Source organism: Lynx rufus, unplaced genomic scaffold (genome assembly GCF_022079265.1).
Source record: "Lynx rufus isolate CCGP_SWC_20201006 ecotype Redwood Valley unplaced genomic scaffold, mLynRuf1.p SCAF_2, whole genome shotgun sequence".
Classification (NCBI taxonomy): Eukaryota; Metazoa; Chordata; class Mammalia; order Carnivora; family Felidae; genus Lynx; species Lynx rufus.
In genome coordinates this window covers 196,818,815-196,844,495 of record NW_025814834.1, presented here as the reverse complement: position 1 = coordinate 196,844,495, position 25,681 = coordinate 196,818,815, and the positions used below count along the sequence as shown (strand labels likewise).

Genomic DNA, 25,681 nt, shown 5'->3' with positions numbered 1-25,681 from the left:
TGTGTCGGACCCTGGGCTAAATGCCTTTCAAGTTCTCTCCTTGTATGAGCATCCTTGACTTGTCTATTTCCCCCACACCCACACACGATCTATCAGGATCCATCAAACCCTTCCAAGTATATCCCAAGTGCAATTTCCACATCGACCATCCTGCTCCAGGTCTCTGGTACATCTCCCCTGGTTGCCGTGACCTCCCATCTTCCCCGCCCTACATAGTCTATTCTCAACACAAGAGCCAGAGGGATCCTTTTAATACATAAGTCAGACCATATTACATCTCGCTCAAAACTCTACAGCTGCAACTTGCCTCTCATATAAAAAAAGCCAGAGTCTTTTGAGTGGCCTTCACAGACCAATCTGCCCTCCCAGCACCTCTCCGACCTTATCTTCAACCTCAATCACTCTTCTCCAGCCACACAGGCCTCCCTGGTGTTCCAAAAATATGTCAGGCATGTTCCTGCTTCAGCCTGCTAGTTCCCTAAAATGCTCTTCTCTGAGGGTATCTTCACGACTCTCTTCCACTTTTTCCTGGAAGTCTTTGTGCAAACACCAGTTCCTCAGAGACCTTCTCTGACCACTGTTCACAATTACATCGCACCCCAGCTCCCCTGCACCATTCGCTACTTTATCTCCCTAACTTTCTAACACAATGGCTCGTTTACTTCGTGATTTTTTGTCACCCTGCATTGCAGCGTAAGTTCCATGAAGGCAAGGATTTTTGTCTTTTGTTCACTGGTGTATCCTCAATGCCTGGAATAGAGCCTGGTACATGGTGGGCCCTCGATAATCATTTTGTGTGCTCCTTATATGTTCAACAGCCTTGACCCGTGGTTACTATACCTACTTGATGGATAATAAAATTGTGGCTCAGGGTGGCTCAAGTGATTTGCTATAGGTCACACAGCCAGGAGGCAGCTGTGTTCTTGGCTGAACCTTAGCATCTTCTCTCGTGACCTGGCCCCAGAGCAATCCGCTAAGGGGCCCCGTTAGCCTCCAGAATCTCTCCCCTGCCCCAGCTCAGGCCCAGAAAACTCAGGTACTCACTCTGCATACAAGGTAACATGCCAGTCCTGAAACTAAAGCCCACAATGATCAGGCATGCAGGAGCCCATCTCCTAGTCCCCGACAGCCCCCAGCTCTGCCTGCATCACGAAGTTCCCCAAGGGTTTGTCCCCTGGCAAGCTGCTAAGCTGAACGCCTGATCAAATTCAGTTACCACCACAGAGTCACTGCTTCCCAACGTGCATTCAAACCCTTTTTATAAATGTGCATTACTCTCCATGTGTATCCAGCAGGAAAATTTCCAATGAACACTAACGTGGACCCATTATCAAACAGAGGGTATTAGTAGGGAAACATGCATTATTCAAGCCTAGCTAATACAGTGCAGCAGGGGGGAAATTCCTCTGATTCAGTCATCCCTAAGAGAACAGGACTGGTCCCAGTACTGTAGGGATAGTTCAAGCTCTTCTCCCGGATGTCCCAGCACTGGGGCTGGGGTGGGGAGAGGGGCCTCCATGACTCAGTGCTTCCTACTCAAGGTGAGGTCTGTGCAGATGGCTCCAGGCACCTGGCCAACAAGGAGGTGAGAGTCTTTCCAATAGCCTCGTTTCACGTTCTAGTGTTCTCTGGAGGAAGGGAGCTGAGGAGGGACCAGTGCACCAGGAATGCCATTCCCAGCACCAAATGCTACTTGAGTTTTCCTTGCAGCTGCTGAAGGGGGAGCATGAGGTGTATGTGGACATGAAGGGGTGGCTAAGAGGGAGCCCTTCTTCCTCTCTTCCCATGGGTGCACTCAGGAAGAGGCTCCAGAAGGAATCCTTCCAATTTCTGTGCCCACCCTTTCTACTTAGTCCTCTCCAAGATGGGCTGGGTAACCAGACTGGTCAGTGCTTTATACACCTGGAGCAACAGTTAGCAGTGGATAATGTCATCATCCTCCCAAGCAGGAAGGAGCTCCTGTCCTCTCTTGTTTCCTTCCTTCTACCTACCACAGGATGGAACTTGTTACAGTGGCAAGAAAAAGTGAACAAAAAGGAAACTGGAAAGCTTCAGGGGGCTTCTTAATTTACACATAAACTTTGTGAGCACTTACTCCTCTGAGCTGGTCTCAAAGCTGTGTTGCCCATGCTGTCTGTGTGCACCACACACAAGCCTGGGGAAGGCAGGGGCCGTTCTCTCTGGACAGGATTCCTCACACCAACAATGGAGTCTCTAGAAAATGTATGTCCAGGTCCAGCTGGTCCAGGCCCAGGTTCTGGGGAGGGGAGCCCATACAGTGGGCCCACACCATCCTAGGAGCTGACGAATGGGTCAGGAAAGTGTCCTTGGTTGGGGCTCAGCCCTGGGCAAGATCCACATCACTGGAGATGTTAGCATCAAGAAATCACCTCCGTATGTTGGGGGTCTCAGTTTTTGAGCAAACCCAAGGAAGTGGCCACACCCTGAATGATACATAGCCAATTTGTTTTTTAAACAGTTTGACCAAGTAGATGGTGAGTGATCAGGGAAAAAGGAACACCATGGGAAGCTGGCCACAAAATGGCTCAACAAAGAACTAGCTGGGTAGACCAGGTACGAAGCATCAGAGAACAAGGGCAGTTCTCCCTCTAGATCTCCACAGTACACTACTGACAGACATAATAATAAATGAAGGATAAAGTAGCAAGGACCTACAGAATTTCTGGCATGTATTCATTCACATTGTTCGTTTGTTCATTCATTCATTCATTCATTCATTCATTCATTCATTCATTCATGGAGCACCCACTAGTCTAGTGCCAATGATATTACACTGGAGCTCCAGTCTCTAAAATGGATTCTGTAACCATTCTGCATCTGTTGACGCACTGCAGATAAAATGGGACCCCGGGGCTGGCTACACTTGAACGCATACCCCCGATGAACACATACCCCCGATGAACACACGCTTGCACGTATATCCGTGCACACGTACACATTCGCGTCTACAAGGGCATGCCCTCAACAACACATTTGTGTACTCATGTACACATGGCTACAAACACATACAAAATAGAATTCACACTTGTACATGCTTTTTCACTGTATGTGAACAAAGTCAGGGCTCCCAGAGAAGAGTGCTGGCTTTAACTGGTTGATGGAAATCTTACTAGGTACATTCATCTCCTCCGAATGGTAATGACTACAGGAGACTGCCAGGCTGCTCCATTCATCCTTTATATTCTGGTTAATTACAAGACATTTCCCCGCTGTTGTAAAGGTTAGCGGGACACATGGTACACATTTAGCTAGAAGAATCTGGCAATACAAATGCCTCTCTAGTCTGCAGCATGAGTTATTGGGCTGAGCTAGCAGGAGACAAGGACCTGTTAGTGGAGGAGGGGAGGCGCTCAGCCTGTCTCCAAGGCTCTGGGAATCACGAAGCAAATGGAACCTGCAGCTTCTTCTCGCCCCTGTGAAGCCAGACTTCCCTTCACAAGGGGGGAGCCCCTGCACTAACCCCAATCACTCCCCTTTGCCCACCACTTGGCTGTCCTGATGGCTGGACCATCCTTTCATCTCCCCACACCTGTTCCTTCACCACACCCAGTTCAACCAACCTTAGAAAAAATTTGCAATGTATATCTTTCTTTCAGGATTCTAAACTCACTCTTTTTTGCTTGGATTTCACTCACTCTCCGTAAACCATTCCCCAAAATGTTGTAGGGCATGAGCTCCTCAAAACTGGAATCTGATTTTTCCCTTAGAAAACTTGGTGGGTATGCATCTTGCACTCTGCCCCTCCCTCATCATTGAGGGCCTGCCTCCTGCTTGGCCACCAGCCCTGCACAAATGCTTGCATTACTCACAGTTCTCTGCTAGATGAAGTCAGTATCTAGCACACTGGCTCCTCATCTCACTCAGATCTATGCCAAAGATGTAAGATTTGCTGCAGATGCCCAAGATCTAATGCTTCAAGGTACAGACTATGAAAACAACAGTGGGAAGAGCAGTGATATGGAACAGAGCTGGGGAAGCCTCGATGTCACAAAAGTTGAGGTGTCTGTTGCTAGGTCAGTTGACCTGAAGGATAAATATAAAACTACTGTGCCAGCTTTGACCAGGATGTTGCCAACACACAAAGAGTGAGGCTTGGGAGCACCATTGCTGCTACTGTACTGGCACGTTCCATGGTCATGGAAGGCTTCAAGAAGATTAGCAAAGCTGTTAATCCGGTGGAAATCAGAAAAGGTGTGATGTCGCATGTTGATGCTATTACGGCTGAACTTAGGGAGAGCCGAAAGCTGTGATAATTTCTGAAGATACTGCTCAGTTTGCTACAGTTTCTGCAGATGGAGGCAGACGAATTGGCAGCATCATTTCTAATGTGATCACGAAAGTTCAAAGGGCATTCCCACAATATAGGGCAGGAAAACCCTGAATGATTAATCAGGAATCGGAGGCACAGAATTCGACTAAGATTCCATAATCTCCTTACTTGAATAATACATCCAAAGTTCAGAAGTGGAAATTCCAGGATGCTTAGGATTTCCACCGTCCGGCCCATGGTACCCACTCTTGAAACTTCCACTGCCCAGTGGAAGTCTTTGGTTATGACTGCCGACAATGCTCTCAGTACACTCTTTTAGAACAGGATAAAGCTGACTTTCAGGTTAAAGGAGCCCAAGCTCCAAGTTCTAGCGTCACAGAAGGAACCCACAAAGCTGCTGCTATTGATGGTGTGGTGTTTGGAAAAGAGAGCCGGACTCTGAATTTTTAAGCTATTTTGCTTCAATGACTTATGAAGGGTTGGAGAGGTTATTGTAACTGAAGATGATGCCACATTCTTACGAGGGAAAGGTGACAAGATTCAAAATGAGAAATGTTCAAGGAATCACTACTGGTGACCATGGAAAAGAAAAGTTCAAGGGACACCTGGCTTTTGCTTCAGATGGCATAGCTGTGCTGAAGGCTGCCGGGAAAAGGGACGTGGAAGGGAAGGAAGAGAAACAGTCACAGGTGCACTGGATGATACAAGACCTGCTGCTGAAAAAGGGACCGCCTGGGTGCTTTGCTTTGGTGCCTTCTAGGCTTGAATTCACTGCTCCCGCTAATGAAGAGCAAAAAATTGCTACAGGAACAATGAAAGAACACTCAAAATTCCAGCAGTGACCACTGCCAAGAATGCAGGTGTTGAAAGATTATGGATAGTTAAGAGAATTATGCACAGTTCCTCAGAAGCTGGTTATGCACTATGCTGGGTAATGTTTTCATCAGTGCAGCCACGGGTTGTAAGATGTACAAAGCAACTAAAGGTTCTAAGAAGTACTTTGTTGGCTGCTGCTGGTGTGGCCTCTTGGTTAATCACAGCAAAACTCATGGCCACTAGAATTCCTGAAGAAGAAAAGGACCCCAGCATGGTAGGTGGCAGGCAGGGGCATGTTCTAATTTCTAGAATAGTGCTTTGCCATTGTTAATGGGCTGCAGGGTGGTCTTCACAAGCAACTTCTGAGAAGCCAGCTGGAGAAAACGACCAGAAGAAAGATGTTTAAAGGAATCCCTATGGCCATCGGTTGTTGGTTTCAGTGGCCTTGGCAATGCCGTTTTCTCTACCTGGCACATCTTTTCCCCTCTTCTCTGTGTGGCTACCTCTCATTGGTAAAGGCCTGAGTCAACAGCCATCTCCTCTCTGTGGTTGTGTCTACACCTTGAGGAGAAGTCACTGCCCTCACAAGACTTGGTTCAGACGTGTGTTGAAACCCGTATCACACTGCAACATCATGTCCTGTTCTCCCAGCTATTTGTCCCCCGAACTCCTATGTCTATGTCCTGTGACTGACAGAGGCCAGCACACAGACAGTTCCCTTGAAGAGTCTGATGACTGAGTGGATGAATGACCAACTGTTAGAAGAATATGTGCTTTGAATTCATTTCCTGGCAAAGGAAGTAGTTACACTTGAAAGCAGGTGAGGTGAGGGGTGCCGTATTTTATGTTCAGGATGTTTTCAGTTCAGGCTCATTTTGACTGAATTTAGAAGCTTGGCTTCATAGACCCCAAGCTCTGGGCTCCTGAGCCTGGTAGCAACAACCCTGTGATTTGTTCGGAGGCCCTGGAGGCACAGAACCTAAAAAATGAGGCTAGCAAGGGTTTAGCAGCTTAGTTGGTGGACAGGAATAGGACGGAAGAGTCTCAGCATGGACCACAGGCTGCGTGAGGCACTTCTGCTCTGGTCTGAGACTACAACTCAGTCACAAGCAAGAAATAGACAAGTTCATGTGGAAAACAGAAGCTTTGGTTTGTTACTACAAAAAGCATCTCGATAAATGCAAATTGGTTTCCAATGGACAAGTTTATTCTGCAGACAATTAAGATTTGGAGTTGGACTTCTAGAAAGCAGAGGGGCCGATTCTCTTACTGTGGAATATCTCCCAACTGCTGGTTACCAGAGTTAACCTGACAAGATAGGCAGTGGGAGGGACAGCAGAGTAGGGCTAGGATTTGGCTGAAGGTTGGGGGTGGGGGGGCAGGCAGTAGACAATGACCGTCACCTCAGAGTGGCAGCAAAGAGCCCAAGTCTGAGAAGCCAGAGCCGCCAGCTCAATCTCTCACTGCACAAGGGCTTCCCCATATAACAGGGAGACTGGTGACTGGTGGAGTCTGAGGCTTGAGGGTTCCATTTCCTGTGTACCTGCCATGTGCCAGATATTGCGACAGGGTCTCCTTTTAATCGCCAGTAGACCCGTGGGGTTAATATTATTCCCTCTCTGCAGACCAGCAGGGCAACAGTGCAGTGTGCTGCCCTCTCTGCCAGGGAAAGACCCTCACCAGTTGTGATCATTGACCACTGGGGGCATTTAAGAAAGGCTCTTCTCACTGCCGTTCCTTGTAGGCTTAAAGAGAAAGCAGGAAAGCAATTAACGCTCTGAGAAGGACTGAAAATAGCCCTCGCCCGGAGGCAGAAGGATTGATTACATAACCTCAGTGGTCTCCCAGAACTGAGAGCAACTGTGATTTCTGTGGTTGCCAAACACTTCTGGTGCAGGAGCCTATGATTACGCTCTTAGGTAAATGTTTACTACGCAAAACAAATCAAAGAGCAATGGCTCTGGTTAACATTGGTGGTGTGGGGGGGGGGGGTGAACCCGAGGCCCCGAGGCTATCAAAAGAGCTGCTGGGAGAACCCCTCTGGCCTCCAAAGAACTCACTTTGCAAACCACTCTTTTGGGCTTGCCTCTCTCAAGTTACAATCGTTATGAGGAGGTCTCCTGCCCAGAGAGGGGATCTGGGTGGCCTCTGACTCCATGCTGCCTTGAGTCTTCACATCTCTCTCTTCAGTACAGACCCTTGTCTGAGCTACAGACTGACAGACCAGCCAGCTTCCTACTAGACAGCCCCCCACCCCGCCCCTGAAATGCCAACAGCCCCAGAATCAACGTGTCCCAAGTAAATCCACTCTCTTCTGCCTCTGCCCTATACCACCTTGGTTAATAGCCTCATTTTTTTACCCGCTCACTCAGGCTAGAAACCAAAGGTTCAGGCCTGAGTCCTCTGCCTCCTTCCTCCACCCCTGTCACTCCCGGATCTAACGAGTCCAGGAAAGTGACCATGGGAAGGCCTCTTTCGGTCTCCCTCTGCCTCTGCCGAAACCCTGGATCCTTGTAGTCTCCAAATTCTCAAAGGCTCTTAATTGTCCTCTCATTTTCATCTGAGAGCAATGAAAGATCTTCCTAAAATAAAATGTGATCACATCTCCCTCTTGCTCAAGACTTCTGATCCCGTCTTCAGGGCAGCTTTTCACAGTGTGACCCCTGCCTCCCTCTCTGACCCCAGAGCCCCCTGCCCTCACTGCTGACCTGTGTCCTGGACAGCAGGCTTCACGCTCAGTCGGCACATGTTTTCATTGAAAGGCCTGGGAGCAGGTGTATTAGGCTGTGGGCCATCTGTCTCAGCTGCAGACTGCCCAACTCTGGCCTGCCAGCACTACTGTGTCTACAGACAATTCATACATGAATGAGGCTGTGTTCCATAAACCTTTATTTACTGACGCTGAAATGTGCATTTCATACAGTTGTCATGTGTCATGAAATATTCTTCTTCTGATTTTCTGCTTCAATCTTTAAAAACAGATGGCTGCATCTGGCCTGCAGGCTGTACTTGACCAACTCTGCTCTAGACGCACACAGGTGTCTGGGGTTCCTGAGACTCAGCGCTTTCATATTCTCTTGCCTCCGTTCTACCTGGACTGCTCCTCATGGTCTGCGTGGCATCTCTCCAAGGCCCATACTGATGTCACTGCTACATTTTTTTTGACTTCTTTAAGTGCTTCCAGCAAAACTAATTGCTCCTTTATCTCTTATCCTAGAACCCTTCACTGGGTCTCAATTACAGCTCTTATCTTGCTGCCCACAACTTCTAGATTTATGCCTGTTCCTCTCTTTAACTTGTCCTCCTTGAGAGCAGAGCGTGGCCTGGCCATGTCCACCTTTCTCTTCTTCCACGTGATACTGGTGTCACACAAGAGTGCTTGTTAAATTCAACACGCTCACCTGCTTTCTGACAGCCGGCTTGAGGCACAGTCACACTAGAGCCCTGATGCCCTGGTTCCCTGTAGTCATAGTTAAGATCGTGGGTGTCCAGGAATAGCCCTAAATTCTGACCGGACCGAGACAGGAATGGAATGCACCGTGTTTCAGGTTATTTGTTTATTCGTTCAACTTATGATTTGTTTTCTGAGAAAAGAACTGTCCACCGATACAGTTCGGGGGTTGTAATTATTAGCTCTGAAGTGCCATAAATCACTTGAGACTCTAATGCCATAAAGCTGAGCGCCGTTAAGACTGACCCTGTGCTGCTGTTTCCCCAGGTCCAGTCCTCACGCCTCCCTGGCCTGCTCTGTGCCAGAAGCCTGACCTCTGTGGACTGCTACGGCAAGGGGTCCCGCTGGGAAGGCTCATAGTCTCCCAGGGCACACAGCAGGCCCACACAGCAGGGACTCTGTTCCTTATTCCTGGCTCCTTTTGGGTTGGCAGATGGGAGGCACAGCAGACTTGAGGGAGAGGGAGAAGAGAGAGATCAGGTTAATGACTCTGGCCTCCTCTTCCTGCTCTGGTTACTGATTCCAGGTCCTTGCTGCAGTGCTTGTTACTGATTCCCAGGCCTCTCCTCCTGCACTAGTTACTGACTCCTGGCCCCCTCCTCCTGCTCTGGTTACTGATTCTGGCTTCCTCATCCTGCACTGGTTACTGATTCTGGCCCCTCTTCCTGCTCTGGTTACTGATTCTGGCCCCTCTTCCTTCTCTGGTTACTGATTCTGGCCCTCTCTTCCTGCTCCGGTTACTGACTCCTGGCTCCCTCTTCCTGCAGTGGGTTGGCAGTGGTCAGGCTCCTCAGTTCTGCCAGGTAGTGCCTTTTCTACTCCCTCTGGCCTTTCCCAGTTGTGGCAAAGCCCTCCCTGCTGCGTGGTGCCCGAGGGCCTCATCATCCCTGCGTGTTCCTTAATTCCATCCTATCCTTTGTAAAGGGTCCCATCACTAAACCCTCTTCGGTGAAAGCCAGGCAGTATGCCTTCTATCTCCTGCTAGTCCCCTGACTAAAAGCTATCTCTGCCATGCTTTTGTGCTGTATTTACAAGCTGAAAAACTTTGATTATTGTAGTCATTCCAAAGTTTCCTTTCCTTCAGGGCAGTGGTTCTCAATGGGGGTGGTTTTGTATGCAAGGATCATTTGGCAACATGGGGAAACTTTCTGGTTATCATGACTACGTGTGTTGTGGGGAAATGCTACTGGCATCTAGCAGCTCGTGGATGGAGGCCAGGGATGCCGCTAAACATCCCCAAATGCTCTGGATGACCCCCCACAACAGAGAACTACCCACACCACTAAGTCAATAGTGCTGAGGTCAAGGAACCCTGCTTGAGTCCTCAGTTGAGTTACTAAATGATTACTGTATGCGCTTTGCACTATGTGCCCTCAGTATGGTAAAGACTAGAAAAAGAAGTTCCCAGAGTAAAATCACTTATTAACACAATATCTAAGCCCCCGTATATAAGCATGCCAGCTGCAGACAAATACTGCTGGGGTGCAAGTCTGCCTCCCACACTACGTCGATGAGACCTGGAGCCGGTCAGGAGTCCTCTCTGAAACCCTGGTTCCTCATCTGTAAAATGGGGCCAAGGGTAGTTCCTCCTTCACACACTTGCTGTTAGCGCTAAATGAAGTAATAAACGCCAAGTGCTTGAAACCTAGAAAGCCCTCTGTAAACACTGACACATATGAATGTACAACCTCATTTGGGGCTGTATTAAGGGACACAGAGAGAGGACAGGATAGGCCCTCCTCTTGAGAAGTTCGTAAGTAAAGCAGGTTTTCAGATTGTGGGTTTTTCCCTGCTATAGCCTTGTGAAATTAATTTACAGGTTGCAGTTAACATTAAAAATTGGAAGTTTTCAGGGTGCATCACGCTTAGTAAGGATAAATACCACTTGGTGACATTTTCCTTTTACTTCTATAGATAGATGTGAGTACTGGGTTGTGATAGAAAATGTACTTCTTTACAGTGGGATGAGATTAACAAAGCATAGTTGAAAAGCCACCAGTTGAATAGGAAAGATAAGGCACTCAAAACACCATTAAGAGATGGCCCTCTGGGTTTGCAGAAAACTCACACGAGCCTGTGAATGAATTCAAGCTTCCCCACTTACAGCCTGTGTGATCTGTGTGTGTTGGGCTTGTTACACAACCTCTCTGAGCCTCAGCTGCTTCAGCTGAAACGTGGGAATTAAAATGTATTTTTTTTAATGTTTATTTTGAGAGAGAGAGAGCAAGCACACACACATGCATGTGGGCAGAAAGAGAGAGAGAGAGAGAGACTGAGAGAGAATCCCAAGCAGGCTCCAAGTACAGAGCCTGACTTGGGGATCGATCTCACGAACCGTGATCTCATGACCTGAGTTGAAAATCAAGAGTCAGACATTTAACCAACTGAGCCACCCAGGTGTTCCGAAACGTGGGAATCAAAAACACATTTGTCACTGTGCTGTGGGGAGGCCCACATGGGGGCAGTGTGGACAGTGCCCAGTACAGGGCCTGGTGCACAGCAAGCGTGCTGATCTAGAGGCTTCCGTGTCTGGGTTCTCTTTGCCCACTGCCTGGCCTTACGCTGTGGCCTATGACCATGACAAACAGGCCCTCAGGAACCTGAAACAGTAGAAACACTGGCACCTACTTAATCAGACGCACTGATGACACTCGTCTCTGCTTTTCTATTTTGGAAAATGCAATGAAAAGATCCAGGCAGGGGCTTCACTCACAGAAGCCCAACATCGGCAGTGGAAAAATGCCTCCAGGAAAGCTCTCAGAGTGAGGCTTTGTGAGGCTCGCCAGATCAGGTTGGTTTTTGATTTCGTTTTTTTTTTACTTCATTTTTATTTATTTGTTTGTTTAATAAAGAGAGAGCATGTGCATGGGGCTGAGGAAGAGAGAGAGAGAAAAAGAGAGAGAGAGAGAGAAAGAGAAAGAGAGAGAGAGAAACTTAGAGGAGATTCTGTGAGAAACTGCACAGCATGGAGCCCGACTCAGGGCTTGATCCCACGACCCCAGGATCATGACCTGAGCTGCAACCAAGAGTCGGATGCCCTACCCACTGAGCCACCCAGCCACTCTGTTTTTATGTTTATTTTGTAAATATTTCAAAGGTGGCTAAGGAAAGGAGGCTGTTTATGAAAGCTTCAGATTCTAAAGGTAATGCTTCTAGTTGCAGTGTTGCTTTTATCCTAGTTTCCCGCTCAAAGCCTGGCCTCATGGCAGGGGCTCCACTCTGCCCCTGCCCCACCCAGGTGAGTGATGGGCTGGTGCTGTCCGGAACCACAGCCTGCGAGGTGGGGTTGGAGGGGGCCAGCCACCCCACTCCACCCTGAGAATCGGTGCTCCTACCCCAGCACACCCTCGTGGGAAGACACTTCTTGCTTTTTATCAGGCCTACTTTGTCCCATTCTGTGCACACTACCAATATGCCTCACTCCTCACTCACTCACTCACTCAGGACACAAACTCACCCCTCCTTTTATTCCCCAGGGCCTTATGCTTAATAGGTGTGCAATACAAGTTTGCTGTTGAATCAATCAGAACCAACATCAGCCTATAAATGGTAGTAGTTAAGGGCTTAATGAGCAAGTTATAAAGCCCACCCTTGGTGTTTATAAATTTTGTGTGCTTCGAGTAAACTCAAGGTTGAGAGGGATGCCCTCATCCGCTCCCATACACCAAGTGGACTCTGGATCTCCTCCAGTGCCCAAGAGCTCCCTGCCTTGGGTTTGCAAATTCTTCAGGATTGGAGCACAAATCTGCTTGCCTGCGATTTCCACCTGCCATTCCTGGTCCGATCCCTTGCTGCCAGGCAGCTCTTCGCAGATTTGAACCCCTAAGCTCCAGTACTCCTGCAGCCCCTCTGCCCGTGGGTGTGCCAATACAGTCGTGTTCTATGTAACGCTAACACAAAACAGAGCTGGAATATGGCTCCTCTCCCACTTTACACCAGCGTAGGCTAAACTCTCCCGGTTAAGAGCTTGGGCTCTGGAGTCAAAAGGCAGGAGTTCAGATGGCCTTGGGAAACTGGCTTATTTTCTCCAAGCCTCTACTTCCCTGCCCATAAAATGGGGACAGTGATGGCATTTACTCTGGAATGATGGGGGATAAACGAGACGACGTTTGTCAAGTGCCCAGCACATAGCCTGGCTCTTCAAAGGCACTCGGTAGTAACTGCTATGACGAGTCTGGCTCGAAGAGGGGCCTGGGGAGGGGCAGCTTGGGGCAGCATCACTGTCTCGGGCAGCCGGCCACCATGGCAGGTGCAGAGCTGCTGATGTGGAGGCCCCAGGTTGCAAATGAGAACAGGACAAGAGACGTATGTCCTCCCTGCAGTCAGGCTGGACCCAGTCTGGGGACAGGATGAGCTCCCCAGGACTCATCTCTGCGGCCTGCTGAGGAGGCTCGGCAGTCCCCGCCTACCTTGGTATTGGGCGCTGAAGCCACGTTGCCGGTGGTTGCCGTCAGAGGTGAAGTGCAGCCGCAGCCAGTTCTTGCTGCTGATGACGGGGGCCGGGAGGCTGGCTCCGGTGAACCTGTGGGGACACCAAGTGGGCGGGGATAGCGGTGAGGCAGGGGCCAGCATCCATTGTCCCCACTTCCCATGGTGCTAGGGCCTCTGCCCAGGCCTGGGGCAGGAGGGAAGGGCTGGGCCACCCAGGCCGCCCTCCAGAAACCTGGGGCCTGAGCGGCTTCGGCAGGCTCTCCCAGGGGCCCCTCCCACCACTGGGTTACCTTGAGATGCTGTGCAGACAGTGGATCCTTCAGGCCAGGAGCAGAGGCCCACCCCCTCCCCCCACCAGGGGTGTTGACAAGTGTCACTCCCTTGGGCAACAGACCACAGGCAGAAGAGAGGCCCAGCCTTCCCAGCAGATGTCCACATACCCACCTGTACCCAAGACCCTGATCCCCCAGCAAAAGTCCAGCCTACAACCCCCAGGTACAGGACCAGCTACCCCTAGTGAGCCCCGCAGACCCCCCAAGGAGTCCAGAGAAAGGCACTTCAGGCAGTATGGCCCTTCAGTGCTGTGAGAGCCCATTCTAAGGTCATTCACTGGGCCCCGGGTCTCCTCTGGCTCCTCCCCTATTCCTGTTGCGTCCATAAGACGCCTCCCCATCCGTGCTAGGTCTGTTCCCCCTCCCTTAAATTAGCTTCTTCTGGATTCTAGTCAGTCCAGCCCAGGGGATGGGGCACCAGGATCTCTTCTGCCATCACTGGTCACTACCCCAGCCTCTTGACCAACTGCCATCTTGAGCCAACTTCCAAGTCCACCAGACCCTTCCTCCTGGAGCACAGGAACCTTCAGCAGCTCCCTAGTGCCTACACAAGAATAGCCTTTCAAGTTTTCCACCTTTTCCCCTGCTGGAATGAGTCTCTGCTCAGTGCTGGCCCTCTCCACCACACTCAGGTTAAGCTGTGAAGCCCCCCTCCTTGTGCTTGTTCTCTGTACCCCAGGAATCCCCTCTGTCTTCCCTCCTCTACCCCACAGCCTCTGAGCTGGCCTGTGCACTGGTGTCTTCCCTCTTTTCCTCCCCACATAAGAATCAGGTACAAAGCATAGCGATGCCTGCCCCCCGCCCCCTGGCAGCCTCACACCTCCCTCCTGCCTGCTCCCACCCCTGCGGGGACACCCTATCGAGGACATCTCCTAAGCATGCATGCTTTGTCCTTTACAACATCTTTGCCTTTTCTGCCTGGAATGCACCCACCCAGAGCCCTCTCTCCTGCACCACCCATGTTGCCTGAGAGGACTTCAGGAAGCCCTCAAACATCACATCCTGGGGCAAGCCTTTCCTACTCTCCTTGGCTTGGAAGCCACACAGATTTGGGTTCAGATCTAGGCTCTACCACTTAGTACCAGTGTGACCTAGGACTAGTTACTGAACCTTTCTGAAAATGAGAATACTAAGCCCAGCCTGAAGCGTCTGTGGGAATAAATGTGAGACCTACCTATGGGCAAAGAACCTAGCCCAGTATCTGACACACATTAGCTCAAGAAACGGCATTTTCCTTTTCCTCCTCTGTGATGCCACAGCACCTATGATTCATCATCTAGGTGGGTGTCTCCCTAAGGTAACTCCTCAAGGAGGGCATTGTAGTCTGATGGTGAAGAAGACCGGGCTCTGGAGGGATGAGCTGCGTTATCTTACAAAAATTACTTCAACTCTCTGTGACTTTGTAAAATGGGGACAATAATAACCATTCCCTCAAAGAGTTGCAAAGATTAAATGAGATGATACACACAAAAAAAGGCCTTAGCATGGTCCCTGGGAAATAGAGAGCTTTTGGTAAATGGCAGTTGCTATTTTATTCTTTGTCATTTTTATCCTTCGTCCTTGTACCAAGCATCTAGCACCATGGTTGGTACAAAGCAGGCAAATCAGGATTCCAACAGAAAGCAGATGGCACAGTCATAGGAGAATAATTCCAGGAGTTCATTGAATGGACTCTTTATCAAAAAAGTGGGGAAACCACTAGGGATGGGGCAGTAGGCTGTTGCTTGTTACCACTTAGGAGCCTGGAGAAGAAATGATTATCCCTGAAAAAGAAGGCTGCATGCAGAGGGTCACCACACAGGACCTAGATCTTGGGCATTTAAGTCCCACTAGGAGGGGGCAAAGAAATGCAAACCCAGAACTCACTCTCCTCTTTCCCCTCCTCCAACCTCCTACTGATGCTTCTGTTGATTTATCCCAATCAGAAGCCAGAAGCAAAGGAGCATATTGATACAGCCCTATAGCTAAGTCTTCCTAGATATGGAACAGAGTGGAAAAGGTTGGGGAGAGGATCTGGAGGGGGCAAATGGAAGAGATCCAGCATGGTGGGTCCCCATAAATGTGTATTAAACAAAGGAAATAACCAAGGAGCTTCATACCCTGCAAAACTGAGTTTTTACTGTAATGAAAATGCTGACACACACCAAATTCTAATAATATAACCCATATTACCATTGGTAAGAGCTATTATAGAAACCAATTACTGTATTTCACCAGATCCCATTTAAAATAGTTTATTACAGTCTGAGTCACTGAAGTTTTCTAAGGAGCCACAAACAGTTTTGTGGGTTTTTTTCCCCCCCAGGCCAAGTTCAATTCTGTATCAATGACAAAGCTTGGGGACTATTTACATAAGGGAAGTAGAAATAGGGAGAATTTACCTGAATAATTCAGAACCAAAGGATGTTTATTGCAAAATGGGATCTGGGGAGGGTGCTGGGGTCCCAGAGCAGGATGAGAAGTCATGATCACGACTATGGTAAGTGGAAGCCAGTGAGGCTTCTCCAGTCCCAGTATCTGCTTTAGCCCCAAGCGTGCAGCCTGGAGAAGCTCTGAGGGACACCCGTTGTCCATCTCTCCCACACCTTTACCCACCCTGAGGACTCCTGGTAACTCTTCACCCCCAAGGCTTAAACTCTTGGGGCCCTGTGTTGCCTACACATCTTTACTCTGTTCTGCTCCTGCCTCCTTGGACGTAAATGCATATGTGAGAGTTTTCCTGGCAACTATCCCATAATTGGGGGCTTACATGTTGGAGTCATCACATCAGACTCTGCCACTGAGATGGTGTCGTGCCCCACTGGAAACTCTCCAACATACCACTGACACGACAACACAGGGAGCTATCAGAAGCATTATATTGGGTGGTAAAAGAGTATATACTGTACGGTTCCATTTATATGAAACCCTGGAAAAGACTCATCAATAGTAAGAGAAAGCAGATTAGTAGATGCCAGAGCTGGGGGTGAGAGGTACAGGTGGGGATCCCCAGGGGAACCTCCTGGGGTCATGGGAATGTTCTGTATTTTGAAGGAGATGGTGGTTATGTGGGAAGTACATGTTGGTCAAAGCTCTGAAAACATTTAAAATGGGTAATTTTAGGGATGCCTGGGTGGCTCAGTCAATTGAGTGTCTGACTTAGGCTCAGGTCATGATCTCGCAGTTCGTGAGTTTGAGCCCTGCATCGGGCTCTGTGCTGACAGCTCAGAGCCTGGAGCCTGCTTCAGATTCTGTGTCTCCCTCTCTCTCTGCCCCTCCCCAACTCATGCTCTGGCTCTCTCTCTCTCTCTCTCTCTCAAAAGTAAATAAACATTGAAAAAAATGGGTAATTTTATTTTGTGTAAATTAGACCTGATCAGAGTTCATTAAAAACAAATCTCCAGTGGCTTCTATCCTTAGAGTAAGACCTTACTGTAGCCTCAGGCTTTAAAAAAGCCAGTGTGTTCTCACCTCTCTTACCTCCCCCTCTCCTCATCTCTATTTTTTCTGCTCCAGTCACACAGGTCTCCTTGCACAGGTCTCAAAGCTGGCCAGACCTCTTTTGGCCTCAGGGCCTTTGCACTTGACATTCTCCCTACCTGCTAGCTGGCTCTTCTCCCAGACGTTCATGTGGCTCACCTCCTCAGTTCCTCTAAGTTTTTGATCAAATGTCACCTTCTTAGTGAAGTCTTCCTGGTCTGACTCCTGCCTGCCTTCCTTCCCTGAGCACACGTGTAAATGTGCAAACACACACACACACACACACACACACACACACACCATCTCCAATCAAACAGAAGACCTTACTTGTAGTGGAACACACATTGCTTTTTTGTGCTTCTCTGTCTTTGTACTTGTTGCTCTGTCTGCCCTTTCCCATTGTACCATCTGACTGCACAGAGAGGTTAAGAAGCTTGTTCAAGGTCACACAGCCATGAAATGGCAGAGGTGGCAGTCAAACTCAAACCACTCCACTCTGAGCCTATGTACTCAGCCACTGTGTTGTATACTGCCACATACATGCAAGCATGAAGGAAGGCGGTGGAACAGTTTAGGCTGAATTCCATTCTGTTTCTTTTCTTCCCCTCCCGCTTCCCCCCAGGATCCTCTTTAATTCTGCTCCCTCTTAGAATCATAATTAAAGGAGAGAAACACAAAGAGAGATTCTCCCCTCCAAACCTTTCTGTCCACATTAACTTCACTCTGGGGGGCCTTGGGAATTCCAAGTTCGCCCAGGAAATTGCTATTGCAGTACAGCATAAAATGTATTTAAGCAATTACACTCAATTTTTTTTTCTTTTTGGTAAATTGACTTCCGTTAAATGGGGCTTCATTAATGGAATCTGGCTTGGGGAGAACAAAAAAACAAACGCTCCCTTTAATGCATGTAGTTGATTATGGGAAAAGTGGCTTTGAATTCCCCTCCAGAAAGCTCTAAGTTCTTCTCTTGGTAATAGGACAGCTCAGAGCAGACTTCATGGAAAGCATTTCTTCTTAAGAAGCTTCTTCTACAGTTAGGATGTTGGGGCGCAGAGATGAAAACAGTGAGTCTGCAAGGAATCACTGCCTACCTGTAATCTGAGGGGGAGTACTAGAAGATTCTGCTTTAGATTTCAGTATTCCTGAAAACTGACATCCTTGGGAGAACATTCACTCATTCATTTACTCACCAAGCACACATTGTATAAAAGGCACTGTGCTTGCCAGTGGGTGCCACTCCCACTTGTTCCCTGGATATGGGAAGTCTTTGCAAAGCCTGAAATCTACCAGATTCCACTGTAATGTCCCCTTCTCTGCCCAGCCACCACTCCTCAGGCAGTGGCATCTGGCTTCTGTGTTCCAGAGCAGCTCCTATGGGCTTTATCTCTTAGCTAAGCTATGTGCACAGCCTGGATTTGACTCAGGGTTGAAGACTCTTTGCATCCTAGGGTCGAACAAAAACCATCCTTCCAACCACAAAGGTGGCTGGGGAGAATGTGAAATATAGGAGGTGCTGGCCACTTTATCCCCACTCCCAAACTCTCTTCCTTCCCCACCTGCCATCTGCTTTCCTCTTTGGGGGATGGAGAGGGCACCACGATGCAACCAGGGAAACCCTCTGGATGCCTTGATGGTAGTGAGCAAAGGACACCAAGGACCCACTTCCCCCGCCCAAGCCACCTCTCATTTCTGAAGTGAGACTTTATTGACTCAGCCCTGACACACCCATTCTCATCACCCATGATTTCAGTATCAGTTTTCCTTAGCCAAATACCTAGGATTCTTGCTATGTCAAAACAAATGCTTTTCCTTAGACAAACCCAGGATGTTACACACTTTCCTGGAATCGGGCAAATGCCCAGGATGAATGAAGTTCCCTTTTGGATATGGACTGCCAGAGTCCCTGAGTCTTTAGACTTGTCTTTGGAAAGACATCTCAAGGTTCCGGTTCTCAGCAGTGCCTACCCACTTGTTCAGGCAGCTCTGAGCAGCTGAGCCACGGTGTGAAGATTCAAATCCCAGCAACCTACCTGGATGTTTGGGGGCTTGTTTGAACAAACCCAAGCTTCTGCCAATCAGTCTAGCTCCCCAGTGTTCTTTCTCCCCGTAATCCACACCATCCTCCTGGTCACCCAACCCAAGCATCATTCTTAACTCCTCCTGTTCCTGCCCTCCATGGCCAAGTCTTCTGGGCCTCACAACCTTGTCATCCTCACCTGGACTACTGAGTCAGCCTTCTGATCTGTCCTCTGCCCCCAGTCCATCTCTGTACTCTGTGGGGAGATCTTCCCAAGTTCCTGCCTGGCTGGAAACCCAGAAGCAGAGGCCCACCAGCTCCAATATCATAAAATCTAGACTTTTTCATGCCTTCCCTCTCCAGTGACACCCACTTCGAGCTCCAGCTTCTTCCATGTCTCCGTGCCTTTGCATATGCTACTCCCTCTATCTGCAGTGTCCTTTCCTGTCACCCCACCTGACTACCTGGGGAAATATCACCCATCACATACACCTAACCAAATGTCTCATTCTTTCCACATCTCTCTTTCCCTGCCCCCACGGGAGAAGCATTTGCCTTCACTGTAACCCCTTTGCACCATGCTCAAGCCCTTACCATCATGCCAATACACCAACTCACAACCATCTCTCAACTAAAAGCCAGGCTCTGTAAAAGCTGGGACAGGATTTCCTTTATCTTGATATGTCTAGCAACACAGCACAGTGCCTGGCACAAAGAACAAATCAATTCCTTAGAACAGGGGTTGGCAAACTAGAGCTTGCTGTCTGTTTTTGTAGATAAAGTTTTATTGGATCACAACCATGATCATTCATTTACATTTGTCTGCTTTCATGCTGCAACGGCAGAGTCGAGTAGCTGTGACAGACACTGTAACCCGCAACGCCCAAATTATTTATCTCACCCTTTACAGAAACATTTACTAACACCTTGAAGCCTTGAAGATGACATAGTTGGTTGGTAAAAAGTAATTTGTGAGGAGGGCATAAGAACACACACACAGCTAAAGCATTTCATTATAGTGTGCAAATACCTAAATGCACATTTACTCGTCAATCCATTTAATGTAGGACCAAGGTCTTTCCTTTGACCACGGTTTTGTTCTCCACACTGTCTGCCTTATATAAACTACACCCACAGTTCATTGCTCACCATGTTTAATTCTTCTACGGCACGTTCACTCAACACGTATTTATTGAGCACCTACAATGTGCCAGGCTCTGTGTGGGGCACTGGGGAGGCCGCAGTGAGCAAGATGGACTTGGTCCCTGCCCCAGTGGAACTGACCCAGTGGGGTGCAACTGTCTCAGTCACTCACACCTAATATTGAGGGAGTAATTCTTTTTAGAGATTCTCCTTCATGGAGTCATTCCAAAGCATTCAATTTAGTTTCCATAGATGCAACTCTATTTCCTTTCACACTCATATTTCATCAGCTTATGTGATGTTTAATTTAAATCACATAATTACAATAACAAGTATGACTGGCACCAAGAGAGTTGGCAACAGACCCATCTGATTCTCAGAAAGTGCAAGACTCAGCTGGTGGGAGCATGAGGTGCATGGGCATTGAGGGTGGGGGTGGGAGACGGCCAGCAGGCAGCTGGCACTTCACGTGCCACAAGGCATCGGTCAGGAAGATCTATCAAGGCCGTGGGAGTGCCAGCCACCCCAGGGAGCTGCTCTAGTGGAGAGGGCTAAGTACTGAGCACTTTTATTATCCGTGCTTTGTGAAGGAAGGAAGGAAGGAAGGAAGGAAGGAAGGAAGGCAGGCCTCTTGCTTTCAATAGTGGGGCATCTGTTCTAATTACATCCCCTTGGCTATCAGGAGAGTGGGAATCAACTGATCTTAAAATCCTAATTGAGGAGGACTTCAGAGGACTCCTAGGCCTAAAGGTTCACTATGTATGGATCTCATCTACAGCATTCTCGACAGAGGGTCAGCTCCTTGCCAAATTCTCCCTGTCCCCTTTGATCCACCCCCAATCCTTTTTCTAGCTACTTCCTTACCTTCAGGTGGGATCTTACAGCCACTGGCTCCAGAGAATCTGGTTGGCTGCCCCCGTGTATCTGTGACTCTTTGCACTTCCTCTACCCTGGTACTTGTCTCACCAAGCATCGTCCAGGGGTCTGCCTCACCCCCCAAACTGTGAGCTCTCTGAAGACAAGAGCCATTTCTTACTACTTAAGTTTTTTCCTCAGTACCTTGCATGGAAAACTAATACATGGAAAGAGCTCGGTCAATACCACTCACTAGAAGAAGGAACGCCTGAATGAACGAACGAATGAATGAGATCCTGCCGGTGAAAGAAGAGGGCATATGTGGGGAGAAAGGCAGGCGAGCAGGTGAGCCTGGAGACAGTAGGGAGAGCCTCTGAGGCCATGCTGGGTTTCATCTCCGTTTCCCACGAAGACGAAGCCAGGCCGCCCCAGCCCCTTGGTCCCTCAGCCCTCACTGTGCTCCCCATTCACTTGGCAGCTGCTGGTACCTTTCTGGGGGACTCTTCCCGTCCTGACATATCCCCAGAGCAGGATCAGCGAAGTCTGGTAATCAATGTGGGCAAATGTTCCTTCTTCCCCCAGAAGCAACTCAATAAACTCCACAAATTATCAGGGTTCTTCCCTGCTCAGCTAATTGTTAGCTCCGGGGAACCCACACAAACTACATCAGGTAAACGCTTTTCCTCCAGAAGCACCGCTCCCTGGAGGGCGTGTATCTGAGGCCGGGAGTGCCAGGGGCAGGGCTCCTGGGATGTGGGTGTCAACACCTGCGGGTGAGCGCCCCTGGGGCTTGCGAGTTGGGGATGGCACCTTGAGAAGGTCTGGGAGTGGCCTGGGGCGTCCGTTCCTTGCGTTCCCGACTCAGCGGCTGACCCAGGAGGGCTGCAGCGTGGGGCGTCTCCTGTCTCTGCGCAGAGGCTGTGCTCAGGATGCTGCCCGGAGCAGATTGGCGCTGGGTCTTGCAGACGGAGGTGCGGCCCGGGGCCAAGCTTTGGGCGAGGGGGCTGCTGGCCGGTCCTCAACTACCTTTCAGGGGACGCCCGCCTCCCTCATTTTCTGTCTCCGCGACTAAATCAGGCAGAGCCACAAGCCTTTAAAGATGAGGCGGCCCACCGGAACCACGTGACCCCCAGGCCGCAGCTGATTGGATCAGGGTGGCCATGTGACCCAAGCGGGGCCAATCGGCTGATCGGACCGTGCACTGGCTTAGCCGAAGAGGGGCCCTGCAAAGGAGATACGGCAAAGGAGTGGCCCAGCATCATTGCCTGCACCTCTGTCGCTGCCACCCCTGCTTCATTGCTCTTACAACACGTGATGTGCCTTGTACATTCGTTGTCCTACTCCCCGTCCTGCTCCGGTCTGATTGGGACAGAATCGAAGAGCAGTCTCCGCCCTGCCTTGCTGCTGAACCCTTAGCTGGCCTTAGCCAGCCATCCCCTGCCCTCAGCCAGTGCCTCTGTTGCTCTAGGTTAGACCTGAGATCCGGCCTGGAGACCTGATGGTCCTATGCCCTAAGATGTTAAAGCCTGCCCCTTCAGGCCTGGCCCAGGAACGGGGTGCAGGCCGTGGGAGCCTGGCTGGGGACCAAGGCACACTCACACTCTACCTGGACCCTCTCGCCTTCCTGCCTCAGGTCTCTGCCTGGGTGGAGATGTCACCTGTCTGGGTCATCACCTGTCTTGTTCCCCTACACAGAGGCAATGGGCTTAGGGAGGTCAAAGGTTAAGGGTCGGGCCTCTGGAATCAGCACAGCCCTGTATTTGAGTCTGGATTCCGCTGTTTTCTAGTTGTGTAAATGTGGGTATGTGCCAAAACCTCTGGGCCCCAGTTTCCTAATCTGTGCAATGGGGGTCCTGTGAACTTGTGTATATATAAGGTGTCCAGGACTGTGCCTGACACACAGCAAGTGCCTCACAAATGTGAACTGTTTTCTTCTCATGCTTTGGTTTGAAGGGAGAAGGGATGGGATCTTATCAGTGCCTTGAATCTTACCTTCCAGAGCACACAGGGATTAAGCAGACCTCAGAGTAGCCTGGCCTAGGTTTCCCTGGAGAAGTAAGGATGCCTGCACCCACTCTGGTGATAGAACAGTGCAGGAGGGTGGGGGAGGGGTGGGGGTGGGGAGGGAAAGGGGAAGGACAAGGCACTCTGTGGCACCCAGGGTAACCATTCTAAGTGGCAGCCACCTTCCCTCCTCCTTGGGCAGCCCCAGCTTGACCTCCACCAGCTCCTGCTCTCTCAATCTTGTCCATCTTCCACCTGTCACTGGCAGACATGAGTCAGAGAAGGGACCTGTCCCCCTCTCAGGGAGGGTAGCCATCTATACCTTGCAGAGGCCTCTGGGGATTATATTTGGATAGTACTTCTCATCCAGAGGAAACGTTTGCAGATGGCTTACCAAGGAGCCTCCCACGCCAGCCTCTGCCTGCCACTCGGCTGCCATTCTGAGCCTGAGCATCATCGATGTGCCCCTCCCCCTCCAGGAGGCAGCTAGCCAGCCCTGCTTGAGATCCTGGCAGCTCTGAAGCCCAGGCTGAGGGTATGAGCCTGCAGTCGGCTAGAGGATGTATGGCCTAAAACATTTCAGGGATGTGCAGGCCGGTGAACAAGGGGTCCTAGTCAAGACGCTGCTGGATTTGGATGCTGGCTTCATACCCATTGGCTGTGTGACCCTGGGAGACTGCATCTCTCTGAGCCTCTCTTTCCCAGTGTGTGTCTCACAGTGCATTGTGATGATTCAGGGTGATGTGGTGATGCTCGTAAACTCCTGCTCAGGCTTCAAGACACAACAGCCACATATTCTTGATCATGGCATGTCTCCATGCAGGAAGGGAGACTGATGGGCAAAGGGCCATGAAAGAAAGCAGTCTGGGGTGAGATTAGGCACATGGGCTCTAGGAAGCATCCGTCTGGGTTCAGGGCTCAGATCTAAACTTACCAGCTGTCTAACTGTGGGCAGGTAATTGACCTGCTTTGGGTCTCAGTTTCCCCATCTATTTGCTAAGGATAACAATAGCACCCACCTCATAGAGCTGATAGGAGGTTTAAGAGAGATAACAGGTATAAAAGCTCTAAGTACAGTGCTTGGCATATAGCAAGTGCTCAAAGTGCATTCACTATTATTATTAAGGGCCCACAATGTGCCAGTGTTGTATGTATACTTTCTGAATAACAAACCAGAGGTCCAGCTGTTTGTACGGTGGAGCACAAGCAAGTTGAGGGGAGAGGAAGGAGATAGGAGGGAGAGAATTGACAAACAGGGGAGAGGAGAGTTCCTGTCTTCCCGTATAGCTCATCTCCATCACATCTGGGGTAATACTTTTGGTTTCAAATGGCAGAAATCCAGATCAAATCAGCCTGGAATAGAGAAGAAATTATTGGCTGCTGTAGTCAAGCTGTAGCTGGCCCCAGGGATGACTAGACTAGACCCAGGGACCCAGATACCACAAGGCCCCACTCTTTGTGCCCTATCTTTATTATGCTCTGTCTGCTGGCTTCATTCTCTCTATTGCGAATGGTGGATGCTTAAGTCTGGAACCATGGCCTCCCTTAGCAGCTCCGATTCACCCTCACACCTTCACTTCCAGAAACAATACAGAGATCCCTTCCCTTCCAATTAGAAAAAGCCCACTGGAAGCCTCTGATTAGTCCAGCTGGCATATGTGCCCACTCCTGGAGCCAAGGGAACGGACCCCTCCTAGACCTGTTTGGGACCGTTCTCCAAAAGAAGGAATGCGCTCAAAGGGAGGGAGGGATTGGTGCTAGGCAAACAAAATGAAAGATGTTCATTGTGATTGAAAGAGGCAGGGGGCTGAACAAAAAGATCAGGGACCAGGGTGCCTGCTGGCTCAGTTGGTTAAGTGTCTGACTCTTGATTTCGGCTCAGGTCATGATCACATGGTTGTGACATGGAGCCCTGTGTTGGACTCCAGGCTGGGTGTGGAGCCTGTTTAAGATTCTCTCTGTCCCTCTCCCTCTGCTCCTCCCCTGCACACACACATTCTGTAAAAAAACAAAAAAACAAAAAAAACAAAAAAAAAAACAAAAAAAAACAGTGACCACTCTTCCTACTCTGTGGTATAAGAGAGTGGCTTTGTCAAGGCCTGTGAGAGGTATCCACAGCTCACTGTGGGCATTATCTCCCCAAAGCTGGTCTTGTTCTAGATCTCATCCTCTCCTCCCTTTTTGTATCCTGCCAGAGGTAAGCAGGTATGCCTGACCCCCACCACGCTGATCCCATTCTTGTGCCTGATCATCTGTCCCATTTCCTGTCTACTTGTTCACTAGTCCACTGCTTTGACCAGCCTTTGTCCTCAGTAGTGGACCCACGTTCCATGTGGACCTACCTGCACATGCTGGTGTGGTTCTATGGGCTACCCCGGTCAGTCTACCTGTTCGACTCAGGGCATTCTACGAACTGTGGATAAACTGACTAGATCCATCTGGAATGAGAGATCCTCCAACCCAAATGAGAAAAGTCTCCCTTGAATCCCTTAAGTGTTGAGATTTAGATACCTTATGCTCCTTCCACCTGCCCTCCTCCTGCAATACTTGGCCTTGTTCCTTGCTGGCTTCCTCTTCTCCTTGGCCCCAGCCAAGGAGTTCTGGGACTCCCAGTAGAGGCTAAACACATGGACTTAAGAGTCAAACCAACCAGAGTCTGAGGCCTGGCTCTGCCACTCATTGCTGTGTGGCCTTGGAAAAATTAATCTCTCTCTCTAGGCTTTTCTGGCAATGATATGCCTGAAGCATTACCATCATTATTATTAAAATATGGTCACATGCGATTGAGCAACAGTTCTTGGCATGAGGTGAATGCCAAAGAGCCTAGGCCTAGCTGCTGACAACCCTGCCTTCCCCACCAGTCTGGCTTCCAGGAAATTTCA

General features: G+C 49.5%; 1 protein-coding gene across 1 annotated transcript in view; it reads right to left on the bottom strand.

Annotated features, from left to right (window-relative positions):
- Window positions 1-25,681, bottom strand: part of CSMD2 (CUB and Sushi multiple domains 2) — a 600,117-nt gene that overhangs the window by 303,721 nt on the left and 270,715 nt on the right. Inside the window, exon 6 of the mRNA XM_047083843.1 lies at window positions 12,968-13,080. Coding sequence (XP_046939799.1) covers window positions 12,968-13,080 — 113 coding nt within the window. The remainder of the gene's footprint in view (window positions 1-12,967; window positions 13,081-25,681) is intronic.